General features: G+C 36.3%; 2 protein-coding genes across 4 annotated transcripts in view; one reads left to right on the top strand and one right to left on the bottom strand.

The window, feature by feature from the left end:
• The window catches only part of polr2h (RNA polymerase II, I and III subunit H), a 7,517-nt gene extending 1,222 nt beyond the window's left edge, over positions 1–6,295 (bottom strand). The window contains exons 1-3 of the mRNA XM_079593732.1: positions 6,145–6,295; positions 5,894–5,993; positions 5,019–5,102 (exon numbers count right to left, since the gene is read on the bottom strand). Coding sequence (XP_079449858.1) covers positions 5,019–5,102; positions 5,894–5,966 — 157 coding nt within the window. The 5' untranslated portion in view covers positions 5,967–5,993; positions 6,145–6,295. The remainder of the gene's footprint in view (positions 1–5,018; positions 5,103–5,893; positions 5,994–6,144) is intronic.
• A 322-nt stretch (positions 6,296–6,617) lies between these two features.
• armc9 (armadillo repeat containing 9) overlaps positions 6,618–12,041 on the top strand; it is a 44,927-nt gene continuing 39,503 nt past the window's right edge. For 2 of the 3 annotated variants that reach the window (XR_013795502.1, XM_079594006.1), the window contains exons 1-7: positions 6,618–6,834; positions 7,259–7,344; positions 7,435–7,560; positions 8,822–8,992; positions 9,249–9,404; positions 9,630–9,722; positions 11,510–11,534. Coding sequence is in view for 2 of the 3 variants with exons in the window: in XM_079594006.1 (XP_079450132.1) it covers positions 7,270–7,344; positions 7,435–7,560; positions 8,822–8,992; positions 9,249–9,404; positions 9,630–9,722; positions 11,510–11,534 (646 nt within the window). In the remaining variant the exon portion in view is untranslated. The remainder of the gene's footprint in view (positions 6,835–7,258; positions 7,345–7,434; positions 7,561–8,821; positions 8,993–9,248; positions 9,405–9,629; positions 9,723–11,509; positions 11,535–12,041) is intronic. The other variant, XM_079594005.1, reaches the window with a different exon arrangement.

Genomic DNA, 12,041 nt, shown 5'->3' with positions numbered 1-12,041 from the left:
GTTTGTGCCAAGGTTTCAAGGTCACGGTTTCGGTACGGTTTAAATATGCAAACTACAGGCACCAATAAATACAGGTGAAAATGATTTTGAACAATTCATTTATTTCAATAATTCAACTTAATATATTATATAGACTCATTACATGCAACGTGAGATATTTCATGCCTTTATTTGTTATAATTTTGATGATTATGGATTACAGATTATGAAAACCCCAAATTAGAATATTGTGAAAAGGTTTTCATAAGCTGTAATCCATAATCATCAAAATTATAACAAATAAAGGCATGAAATATCTCACTTTGCATGTAATGAGTCTATATTAATATATTAGTTTCACCTTTTAAGTTGAATTACTGAAATAAATTAACTTTTGCACCATATTATAATTTTGGCGAGTTTCACCTGTTCAATAGATCAAAGATATGAATAAAATAAACAGTGTTTTTCTGGTCCAACATTAGTTTTCAGGAACAGAAATTGAATAAAGAGATCAAATGTAAAAATAACATTTATTTAAGTGTATAAATTAAAGATTAATGTTACAAAAGCTATTTAAATCAAGAGTGTTTTCATTGTCTTTTGTTGTTGTTATTGACATTAAAAACACAGACAGCAGGAATATTAGGCTACTGTCACTTTAAAGGGTTAGTTCACCCAAAAATGAAAATAATGTCATTAATGACTCACCCTCATGTCGTTCTAAGCCCGTAAGACCTCCGTTCATCTTCGGAACACAGTTTAAGATATTTTAGATTTAGTCCGAGAGCTTTCTGTCCCTCCATTGAAGCTGTATATACAGTATACTGTCCATGTCCATAAAGGTAATATAAACATCATCACAGTAGTCCATGTGACATCAGTGGGTTAGTTAGAAGTTTTTGAAGCATCGAAAATACTTTTTGGTCCAAAAATAACACAAAATAAGACTTTATTCAGCATTGTATTCTCTCCCGGGTCTGTTGTCAATCCTTCACAGTTACGCTGATGGCGTAAGACGCTGATGACGTGTTATCTGGTGCGCCCGAGCTTCGTTTACAGTCTGAGGGAGACGCACGCTATATTCAAGCTATTCTACATTGTTTGCGTGGATATCATTTTTTTAATGGTGCGTAAATGTGCATGTCGCGGATGAGACACTTTTACAGCGTGCGTTTCCCTCAGTCTATAAACGAAGCTCGGGCGCACCAGATAACACGTCATCAGCGTCTTACGCCATCAGCGTAACTGTGAAGGATTGACAACAGACCCGGGAGGGAATACAATGCTGAATAAAGTCTTATTTTGTGTTATTTTTGGACCAAAAAGTATTTTCGATGCTTCAAAAACTTCTAACTAACCTACTGATGTCACATGGACTACTTTGATGATGTTTTTATTACCTTTATGGACATGGCCAGTATACTGTATATACAGTTTCAATGGAGGAACAGAAAGCTCTCGGACTAAATCTAAAATATCTTAAACTGTGTCCCGAAGATGAACGGAGGTCTTACGGGCTTAGAACGACATGAGGGTGAGTCATTTATGACATTATTTTCATTTTTGGGTGAACTAACCCTTTAAAGGTGATAAATCATGAAAATCTGACTTTTTCTGTGTTTAAGTGCTATGACTGAGTTCCCGTGCATCTACCAATCCAGAAAAATTAGAAAAGTCAAACGCAGTAAGTTTGTTTTGCTAAGCCTTTCTCTGCAAGCATGTCAAAAATAAGCCAATCAGATTGCGTTTCCGTTCAGAAACGTCCAGGTGCGTCTAAAAGTTGAACCCCGAGTCTCTCCGTAAGGCCGCACTCGCTACTGGTTATTTCTGAGAGCTTGGATGAGTGAGACTATTCTTGTGTTTTGTTATTGTATCTGAACGAAGCTCCGATTGGCTCTTCTGAACGGGGGGCGGAGCACAAGCTCATTTGCATATAAAGGGACACACACACAAAAACAGCGTGATTTTCCTCACACCCAAAAAGGAACAAATTTGACAAGCTATAATAAATCATCTGGGGGGGGGATTTTGAGTTTAAAAGACGGACACATTTTGGGGACACCATAGATTTATATCACATCTTGTGAAAGGGGCATAATTATATGACACCTTTAAGACCTGATGCACGGATCCAGACACGGTTACACACGCGTTATCTTTCTCGACTGTTTTCAATGGCGGCAAATCAATGACTAAAATAACCGAGCGCACAACTGATGCTGGCGCGCGCGGTAAATGACTTCTGCGAGAAGATAACAGATCTACACGCGTAGAAACGGGAACTCGCGAGCTCATTCAAACCCATGATCTGCACATGAACACTTTTATTTTTGGCAGTCGAGGGGCTTACTGTTTTAATAACCTCAAATGTCATTGGTTACTTCCCCTTTTCCGGAAGTCAGTTCCGATTAGACGCCTGTCCAATGACCCGTAATTCACTTGACTTGAGACATGAGTTTATTATTTGGGTCAATTTGCAATGCTAATAACCATGTAATGCGTCATTACAGTCTGTAAATACCTCTTACCAACACAATGCAATACGACTTTCTGTTAATAAAGTATCTGGTAAGAATCTATTCTATATTAACAATGCATTGAATCACATTACACATTAATGCGCTGGGTGAGCTCGCGAGTTCCCGTTTCTACGCGTGTAGATCTGTAATCCTCTCGCGGAAGTCATTTACCGCGCGCGCCAGCATCAGTTGTGCGCTCGGGCTATTTTAGACATTGATTTGCCGCCATAGTTTTCACTTTATGGTTTCACCGTTAGTTCCAATCCTTGATTCTGATTGGTCAATAGCTGTGTTTTATTCACGATAAAACACAGCTATGACCTCTTCACCCAACGGTTATATGTATCACTACACAACACCCCTAGCAACCGCTCTTAGCAACGTAAACACATTCATTGAAGCTAGTAGAGTATTGTGAGAGATCGAGTGAGCGAGTGTATCTGCATTTACAGTAGATATTGCATTTCCCTTCAGGTCAGTCCTATATATTCATAATAAATAAATCCGTTTGAATGTCCGCTGCGTTATCTTGTCTTTTTAACGGTAATGGGTGCCCGTAGTCATCTGTCAGTCGCATCTTCCTTCTCCGTGATCACAAGTTTGAGTCCTTTCAATGTAAAAGTCTTCTCTACTGACTGACTCACTCATAAAGACAGTCTTTGCCACCATCTATTGTCGAAATAATTTATGTAACTTCTGTTGCTGTTTACGGTCAGGGACTATTTTTTTCCAGTGGAAGAAAGGCTTTTAGTGATTTTACTTCATGAAAGTTGCATAGATGCATATTTTTCGGCTTTGATATTTGCATTGTGTGGTAAGCGTTTTATAAAAGTTTATATAATGTGAAATTAAGGGTACCTATATAGCAGTGGTGGGCCGTCAGGGCCAGCAAGGCCTTCTCTGCTGGCCTAAACATTATCAGAATCACTGACTTGAACTTTAATATATACTTTTTATGAATGAGTAAATTATTCCCAAAAGTCCAGTCTCTCAATTTCATAGCTTTTCTCTTGGTTGCGCTGCTTCCAGTAGCGTATATTTATTTTAGCGCTTTTATCCAATCATATTTCAGTCATCATGTGTTGCCAGGGTCAAATATATCTGCTTCGAGGCCTTCAGAATCGATAGTGCGGGCGGCTGTAGCTTAACATGAATGGCAATGAAACTGTTGCTTTAACCAATCAGATAATCAGTCAGATTTAATCAGCCAATCAGATTAAGAGTTGACTGCACCGGGGCCATCTAGCAGGCATACAATAACGTAAGCATTTCCATTCCATGCTCTTTGATTGGATGGTCAGAGCGTGTACTATTATTACTGGTAGTCAGAGATAGCTAACCGCATCAGTAGCGAACTGTGTAAACTAAAATATATTCCTGTAGATTTAATCGTTTTTCAACCCACAAATTAATGTTTCTTTCCTTCCTCGACCACCAGCAGGTTCAAACCTACCGGAAAAAATCCCTTATTCAGCTTACGCAGAGTCACGGATCTCTATCGATCTGTCCGGGTAAAAACAGAACTGACTGTAATGTATGCCAGGGCTGATTTTGAAGGCAAAAGTCGCGCTGATCTCATTGATATCGTTCAAAAATCTGCGGGAGAGCTTGTGTCGGCTGTAGCGTTACACATCGTCATGTTTTGCGGTGTTTTCCCGGTTTACTGCTTCTGTCGAGCAGACACTCTCAGCACTACAGCGAAATAAAACTTATGCCAGAAATACGACGGGACAGACTGGACTTTCAGCACATTAGCCTCGATGGCGATAGAAAAGGTTGTTGGGACTGAAAAGCACAGACAACCTGTACAACCAAGTAATTCAAGTCTTTTTGAGGAAAGAAATTAGGATGGATTTTGTGTAAAAAATAGTCAGTAGTTTTGGAGAGTATAATGCATTTTTACCCCCGTTTTTGTCCGTGCATAATATTTTCTTCCTAATTGTTCTTGTAAATTTATGATCGAAGCAACTTCTTTTTTCAAACATTAATACTATTGTAACCATTGAATGATAAGACAAGGGAGGATCCGTTTCTGAATTTATAATCGGAACGCAAGAACCACTGTACACTAACACAAGCCGAACTCACTCGCTTGTTTCTCTCTACCCGGCCTTTCCCGAACTCACCGCATTAACCCTGTAACTGCCGGTGCAAAATAAAAACAGGAATTTCACTGTTTTTCGTTATTAATTCAGGTTGGACATCACTGAAGGCCTATGTGTGAAATGCACAGCCCGCCACTGATATATAGTTTACAGCATTAGCAAAGATATTTTTATATTTTAGAAAATGTTCATTATAATAGCATTTAATTAAACACAGAGATACAGTGTAATAAAAATAATACAAAAAACGAAGCAATTTCGTGTTTAGTTTTCGAACCGTGACTTTAACGCCAAGGTACGCACCGAACCGTCATGTTTGTGTACGTTACACCCCTAAATATATATATATATATATATTTATAATAGTGACATGACATAATATTGGACTGACAACTGAACATCAAGGACTTACCGAGATCGACAGGATAAATCTGGATGTTCACATCAAGGATCAGGTCCATTTTGAAAGACTCACTTTCACAGTGAAGACGGGATACTAAAACCAACAAAACAAATATGAATTTTTAATATTTTTATGTTATAGATAGCCAGTGCATTTGGACAACACGGAGTTTGATTTAAAAGTTCTTTAGACATTTTTCATAAACTTTGCAACTAAATGTCAACTAGCAGTCATTTGCATATTAGTATTAGTAGAGTATTAGGTTCGGGTTAATAATAGTGCAAGTAGTCTACTAATACTCTAATGAGATTAATGGACATGTAGTTGCAAAGTTACTTATAATCAGAAGAGTGTCTGAAATAGAAATAAAGTGAAACCAAATATTGTTCTGGTCTTTTGTAGTGGATATAGCAATATTATAGAGCATGATATGTTTTTATTTAGTTGTAGTCTTCCCAATATTCATTATTAAAGTAGCATTAAATACTTAATTTTAAACTTTTTGAGCTCAGAACTTTTTGTTGAATGCTCAGTATCAATTATTAATGTAGCATTTACATAAGAGAAAACTTACATTAAAAAAATTAACAAATAAACTTAAATAGGTCTTTAATTTATTAATGCATTTTGTAATGTTAACCCTCACTGTTAAAAGTTGTTTTATGTTTGTGAAAAAAGTCTTCTGCTCACCAAGGCTGCATGTATTTGCTCAAAAATATAGTAATATTGTGAAATATTGGATTGATAAAAACGTGATTATTCCAAACTTTTGGCCGCCAGTGTAAAGTAAATACAAATTTATTAAACAAATAATACTTTAATAATGGATATCGTGAAAAGGAGTATTTTTTTTAAAGAAGTAAACATTAAATTCATATTCTCACCTCTGTCAAACTTTTTCCCATCCGGATCAATATCCTTCACATCAAAGATGTCCTCAAACAGAATCCCAGCCATCTGTCCTCAAACTGGCGATGTATTATCCTGGTCAAATAAAACAATATTTAACACGTGACTCTGTAAAATATGAATGAATTACATGTCGATGTTCCATACAGCCTCATACTAACACCCTCGTTAGTATGAAGTACATTATAGTGTTTTAAATAAACGCTTTTCTGCACATGTGACATACTTTCTCCAGATATTGATATCGTTCCAGTTAAAAATGTGAGAGAACAACTGTATAAATAAACAACTCTCTTCTCATTCAACACAAATATGAAACATGCCGCGAAACAATGTGCTTCATCTCCGGCCACGTGACTTACTACTGCATCCGGTTCATGGCGCGAATTTACTACGATTAAAAATATATATTTTACTTTGCTGAAAAAAATATATAAATAGTCTACCTTCGTAGTAAATGACACAGTCGTAGTAAAAAAAAAAAACTTTTTTAGACAAAGTAATACACAAATAAGAATATATAAATATAACGTATTTTTTAGAAGGCTTTCACGACATAAAATAATTGCCAATGTTGAATATAATAATTCCATTCTCAAAGAAAAAAAAACAATAATTTTCATTTATTGGGAAAAAAAACTCTCAAGCCAAAGGGATCATCGAGAAAAATACAAAAGACTACATTTTATCTCACGTTAAACTACAAACATTTTACGACACTAATTTCCGGCAACCTTAGTTTCGTTGGGGTTGTTAGGAGAAAGCGTCTTCCTCATGGTTACCGCCACAGTTAGCCAAACAGCTTCTGTTTATCCCGCGGAAATCATCTTTGATAGTATATATTTCTCGACAGATTTGACATAAAACACATCAGATATGTTGAGCGACGGTTGTACATTCAAATATTCTTAATGAGGTGAGTTCTGTTATACTCAGACTGTAAACTGGCTATCAAACAAGCTAGCTAACGTAACTGTATGGGTTATACACGTTAACGTATATATGTGTATTCTGCTCATTATTATACACCTAACAATATGTGTAGTGTTTTCAGCAGCATATATAAGTCGGTTTATTCTGCGTTTGTTTTGCCTTGGACTGAAGATAGGAAAACAGTCCTCAAGTGACTTATTTGTAAAGCAAATTATGTATTTTGTTTGTTTTGTGTCGGTTTTATCAGAGATTACATACAGCCTAGCCAGCATAAAGCTGTTTATTATAATATATACAAGTATTATTTAGTATTTAGCAGTGATATCTTCGTCTTGAGATGTAATGTTTTCTATGTGCTCTTCTCTGTGTTCCAGTATTATTAAAGTATATGTTGTTGTTTTTTTTAGATTGTGGATCAATGAGCTCCAGAAAATCGGAGAAGATGGGTGAGAATCTGGCAAGTGAAAGTGATCTTCTGTCCATGATCAATGAGGTGGGTTTACAGCACTTTTATCAGTGTATTTATTTAAGTCATATTTCACAAATTTAGACATATAATGACAAATGACGTAACGGTTTACAGTATCTGAAGTTTGGCGAGTTTGAAGAGACTGCGAGAGTGTTTGAAAAGGAACTCAAACGCAAAGGAAAACCGGCCCTCAAAAGCTCAGGAGCGTCACGGCGAGACTCCAGAACCATCATCACTCATGTGAGAATCTCTGATCTCAGTCACAGACAACATCACATGCAGTGTGCAGATCAGATACAGTCATCTGCAGTGCTTATAATTATCTTATTATAAACTATCTATCTATCTGTCTGTCTGTCTGTCTGTCTATCTATCTGTCTATGTATGTCTGTCTATATCGTTCTGTCTGTCTGTCTGTCTGTCTGTCTGTCTGTCTATGTCTGTCTGTCTGTCTGTCTGTCTGTCTGTCTATCTATCATCTATCTGTCTATATCTGTCTGTCTGTCTATATTTGTCTGTCTATCTATCTATCTATCTGTCTGTCTGTCTGTCTGTCTATCATCTATCTGTCTATATCTGTCTGTCTGTCTATATTTGTCTGTCTATCTATCTGTCTGTCTGTCTGTCTGTCTATCATCTATCTGTCTGTATGTCTATCCATCTTTCTGTCTGTCTGTCTATCATCTGTCTGTCTGTCTGTATGTCTATATCTGTCTGTCTGTCTGTCTGTCTATCTATCTATCTGTCTATATCTGTCTGTCTATCATCTATCTGTCTGTCTGTCTATCTGTCTTTCTGTCTATCATCTGTCTATCTATCGTCTGTCTGTCTATCATCTATCTGTCTGTCTGTCTTTCTGTCATCTGTCTATCTATCTATCGTCTGTCTGTCTGTCTATCATCTATCTGTCTGTCTGTCTGTCTATCTGTTTGTTTGTCTGTCTGTCTATATCTGTCTGTATATCCATCTTTCTGTCTATATCTGTCTGTCTGTCTGTCTCTCTGTCTATATCTGTCTGTCTATCATCTATCTGTCTGTCTGTCTATCTGTCTTTCTGTCTATCATCTGTCTATCTATCGTCTGTCTGTCTATCATCTATCTGTCTGTCTGTCTTTCTGTCATCTGTCTATCTATCTATCGTCTGTCTGTCTATATCTGTCTGTATATCCATCTTTCTGTCTATATCTGTCTGTCTGTCTGTCTGTCTGTCTGTCTGTCATCTATATATTTTATATATATTTGTATGTAAAAAAAAAACAAATAAAATTCAGTGTCCCCATTCATCACTGCTGTCATCACCTGTCAAGTATTTTACAAAGCATTTTTTTTCTTTCTAAAAGAATAAGAGTTTATAATGAGGTATACGTAGTGATCAGAGTGCTAGTGTTTGTGAATTTTAAAAGATAAAAAAAATTGAAAAGCAACTGAAAAGTTCATTTTTATTTCCTAAATAAAGTGAATTCATAATTTGATAACTTTTTTGTCCTTCTCTTTCCTATAGGATGATTTTCTCAGCTCATTTAATGATGGAGACTATAAGGTATTCTCTGAGCTGTGGGCTAAACATATTCCTGCAGAGATTCGGGATTGTGATCCAGTGGCACAGAAGCTGGAATTCTACTTACAAATTCATTTCACAATCTTCCCTCTGAAATCCCCCGTAGGAAGTCACGTAAGCGCACTTTACTTTTGGTAATGGAAATTAAATGACCCATTACTTTCACATTAAATTACTGTGTTGACCCAGGTAAATATTCAATGCATGTACGCTGTTCGACCAACAGATGTCCCCATAAAATAACATATCCAAGCAAACCTCCCGTTCAGTCGAATGCTGTAAATCAATATTTAGAAGACATTGTATAGGCTTTCAGGCAAGATGCAAGTAACGTTTTTGTTTAATGTGAAAACATAACTGTGTAATGCAGGATAAAGGAGAGTTTGAGAACAGGATCACACATTTTAAGCAGTACCTGGAGACCAGAGGGGCGGCGCTGAGCCAGACCACTGAGTTCCTGCCCTTCTACGCCCTGCCGTTTGTGCCCAATCCCACGGTGCACCCGTCCTTCCAGGAGCTCTTCCAGGTGCAACACACACACACACACACACACACACTAACAACCTCCATAACACCAGCTCATTAAAAGCCATTGCAAAAAATGGCTTTGAAAACGTAGTTCTGGATAAGAGATACAGTCGTCACACTAGCATATTGAGAAATGAACATATTTATGTGTGGCAAACATCAGTTCATGCCGCTTGATGGAGATTGCAGAAGTTTTAAAGTGTGTTTTTCTACTTGATCATAGGATTCCTGGATGCCGGAGTTGAGAGAAAGGCTGGAGAAGTTTATTTCAGTGACTCTGAAAGCGTCAAACAAACCGAGGCTTTTGACTTTATATGTATCCTTTTTTTCCCCATTTATATATATATACACACACACACACACACACACACCTTTGTCCAGTGGGAAGTATTTAGTGGAAAGTAGGAAGTAGTTTTAATTAATCCTGGGTAATAATTACATTTGTTCTCAGAAGGAATTGAAAATGTTTAACTTTTATTGACTCATTGAACCTTATCGAATGTCTCTTTTCTAATCTCATGCAGAAAAAAGCAGAAGTGTTGTATATTGTGAATGATTTATTGATATATTTAACAGTGTTTTACAGGTTAACACAACAGTAGTTTTAAATGCACAAAGGTACACTCTAAAAAATGCTGTGTTGTTTTAACCCAAATTTGGCTCAAATATGGACAAACCCAGCCGTTGGGTTTAGAGTGTATTTTGTGTATCAGTGTATCTGATAATGAAGGTAATGTGAAGATAAATCAGTATTCTGCTGGTCATGTGATCTCAACATGATTTTATTTTATGATGAACATATTTTCCCTGAATTGTGTCTCTTACAGGAGGACTAGTGATTGGTTTAAGGGAAAAGGGAACGAGTTTATGATGTTAACAATCCAAATACAAGATAAGGGGACTTTTTATGGGCTAGCAAATGAAGTGATTAAATGACATTCCTCTATTGTTCTCCTGTATGAGGACATACCATTTTATTGAATAAATGTGTTCTATCTAGACTACTTATATGACTTAGAATAACCTTCATCTCACTTAAAACATACAGGCGAAACTCTGAAAATTTGAATATGGTGCAAAAGTTAATTTAATTCAGTAATTCAATTTAAAAGGTGAAACTAATATATTATATAGACTCATTACATGCAAAGTGAGATATTTCAAGCCTTTATTTGTTATAACTTTGATGATTATGGCTTACAGCTTATGAAAAACTTTTCACAATATTATAATTTTGAATTTGGGGTTTTCAATAACCATAAATTAATTATTAGAATAATTTTTAATAGAGTATATAAACTGTCGTTGAAAAATTTGGGGCCAGTGCGTTTTATTTTTAAATAATAATAATACTTCAAAAAAACAATAAGCATGCATTGAATTGAACAAAAGTGACAGTAAACACATTTATAATGTTACACCGTTTTTATTTAAAATAAATGCTGTTGTTTTGAACTTTTTGTTTTTCATCAAAGAATTCTGCAAAAAAAATTATCATAGATTCCATAAAGATATTAAGCAGAACAAAATGCAGTTTGGTGAGCATGAGAGAGCCTGTTCAATTCTTAATGGCAGTGTGTAGTATTTCCTTTTACTTTAAAGCAATAATTAAAACAAATATGTAATAAAAGTGGAATGTTCAAATCACTAACCCTAAGTATCAGCCATATTAAAAGTGATACATGCCTTTGAAACCGGTAATGTAATGACACGTCACCCCCCTTAAATAGTTTGACCTGAAATAGCCGTGAGCATTTAAATAAGTAATTGTGTTAGAGCACCATTGAATTTATGATATCAACCAAAAGCTGCTTTACAATAAACAATAATAATTGTCTTCCTCAGCTATTGATGGCTGAATCTCTGTCGTAATATAGAAAGCCTGAGGATTATGATTGCATAATTATTAAACAATGTGCAAGTGTATTGTATATAGTCCTAAAATGCACATGTTCTGTTGTGTCAGAACAATGGGCTTTGGATTGTGAAAACAAGTCCTCTGAATGATGTTTAATGAGCAAACTGATGAAGTTTAAGGGGAAGGAAAATCGCTGACATTAATCCATCAAAATGAAAAATGACTCCTTGACGCAAAGAAACCAGAACAATGGTGGAAAAGGCAACAAAGGTGAGTTATTCTGAAGCAGGTCCTAGATTGTTACTGTAGTGTTGTTGGTAGGGCCCCAAATTAGCTAAATTCTAATATAGTAATTATTTATTTAATTAAACTTGGCATAATTTTGTCCCTAATAATGGGATTGTTTCTGTTTTTCTGTGCATATGAAACTGCACATGTCAGACAAAAACTTTTCTCTGACATGATTTGGTTAACATGATATAAATGATATAAGGATTTTTTTTTTATTCAGTGAGTGAGTGAGTGTGTGTCAGTGGGTAAATGTGAGTGAGTGAGTGCATGAGTGCGTGAGTGAGTGCGTGAGTGAGTGAGTGAGTGCGTGAGTGAGTGCGTGAGTGAGTGCGTGAGTGAGTGCGTGAGTGCGTGAGTGAGTGAGTGCGTGAGTGCGTGAGTGAGTGCGTGAGTGAGTGAGTGAGTGAGTGAGTGAGTGCGTGAGTGAGTGCGTGAGTGAGTGCGTGAGTGAGTGCGTGAGTGAGTGCGTGAGTGAGTGCGTGAGTG

Source organism: Phoxinus phoxinus (genome assembly GCF_949152265.1).
Source record: "Phoxinus phoxinus genome assembly, chromosome: 20".
Lineage (NCBI taxonomy): Eukaryota > Metazoa > Chordata > Actinopteri > Cypriniformes > Leuciscidae > Phoxinus > Phoxinus phoxinus.
The sequence above is the reverse complement of the archived record's forward strand: the minus strand, read 5'-3'. Positions and strand labels throughout refer to the sequence as shown.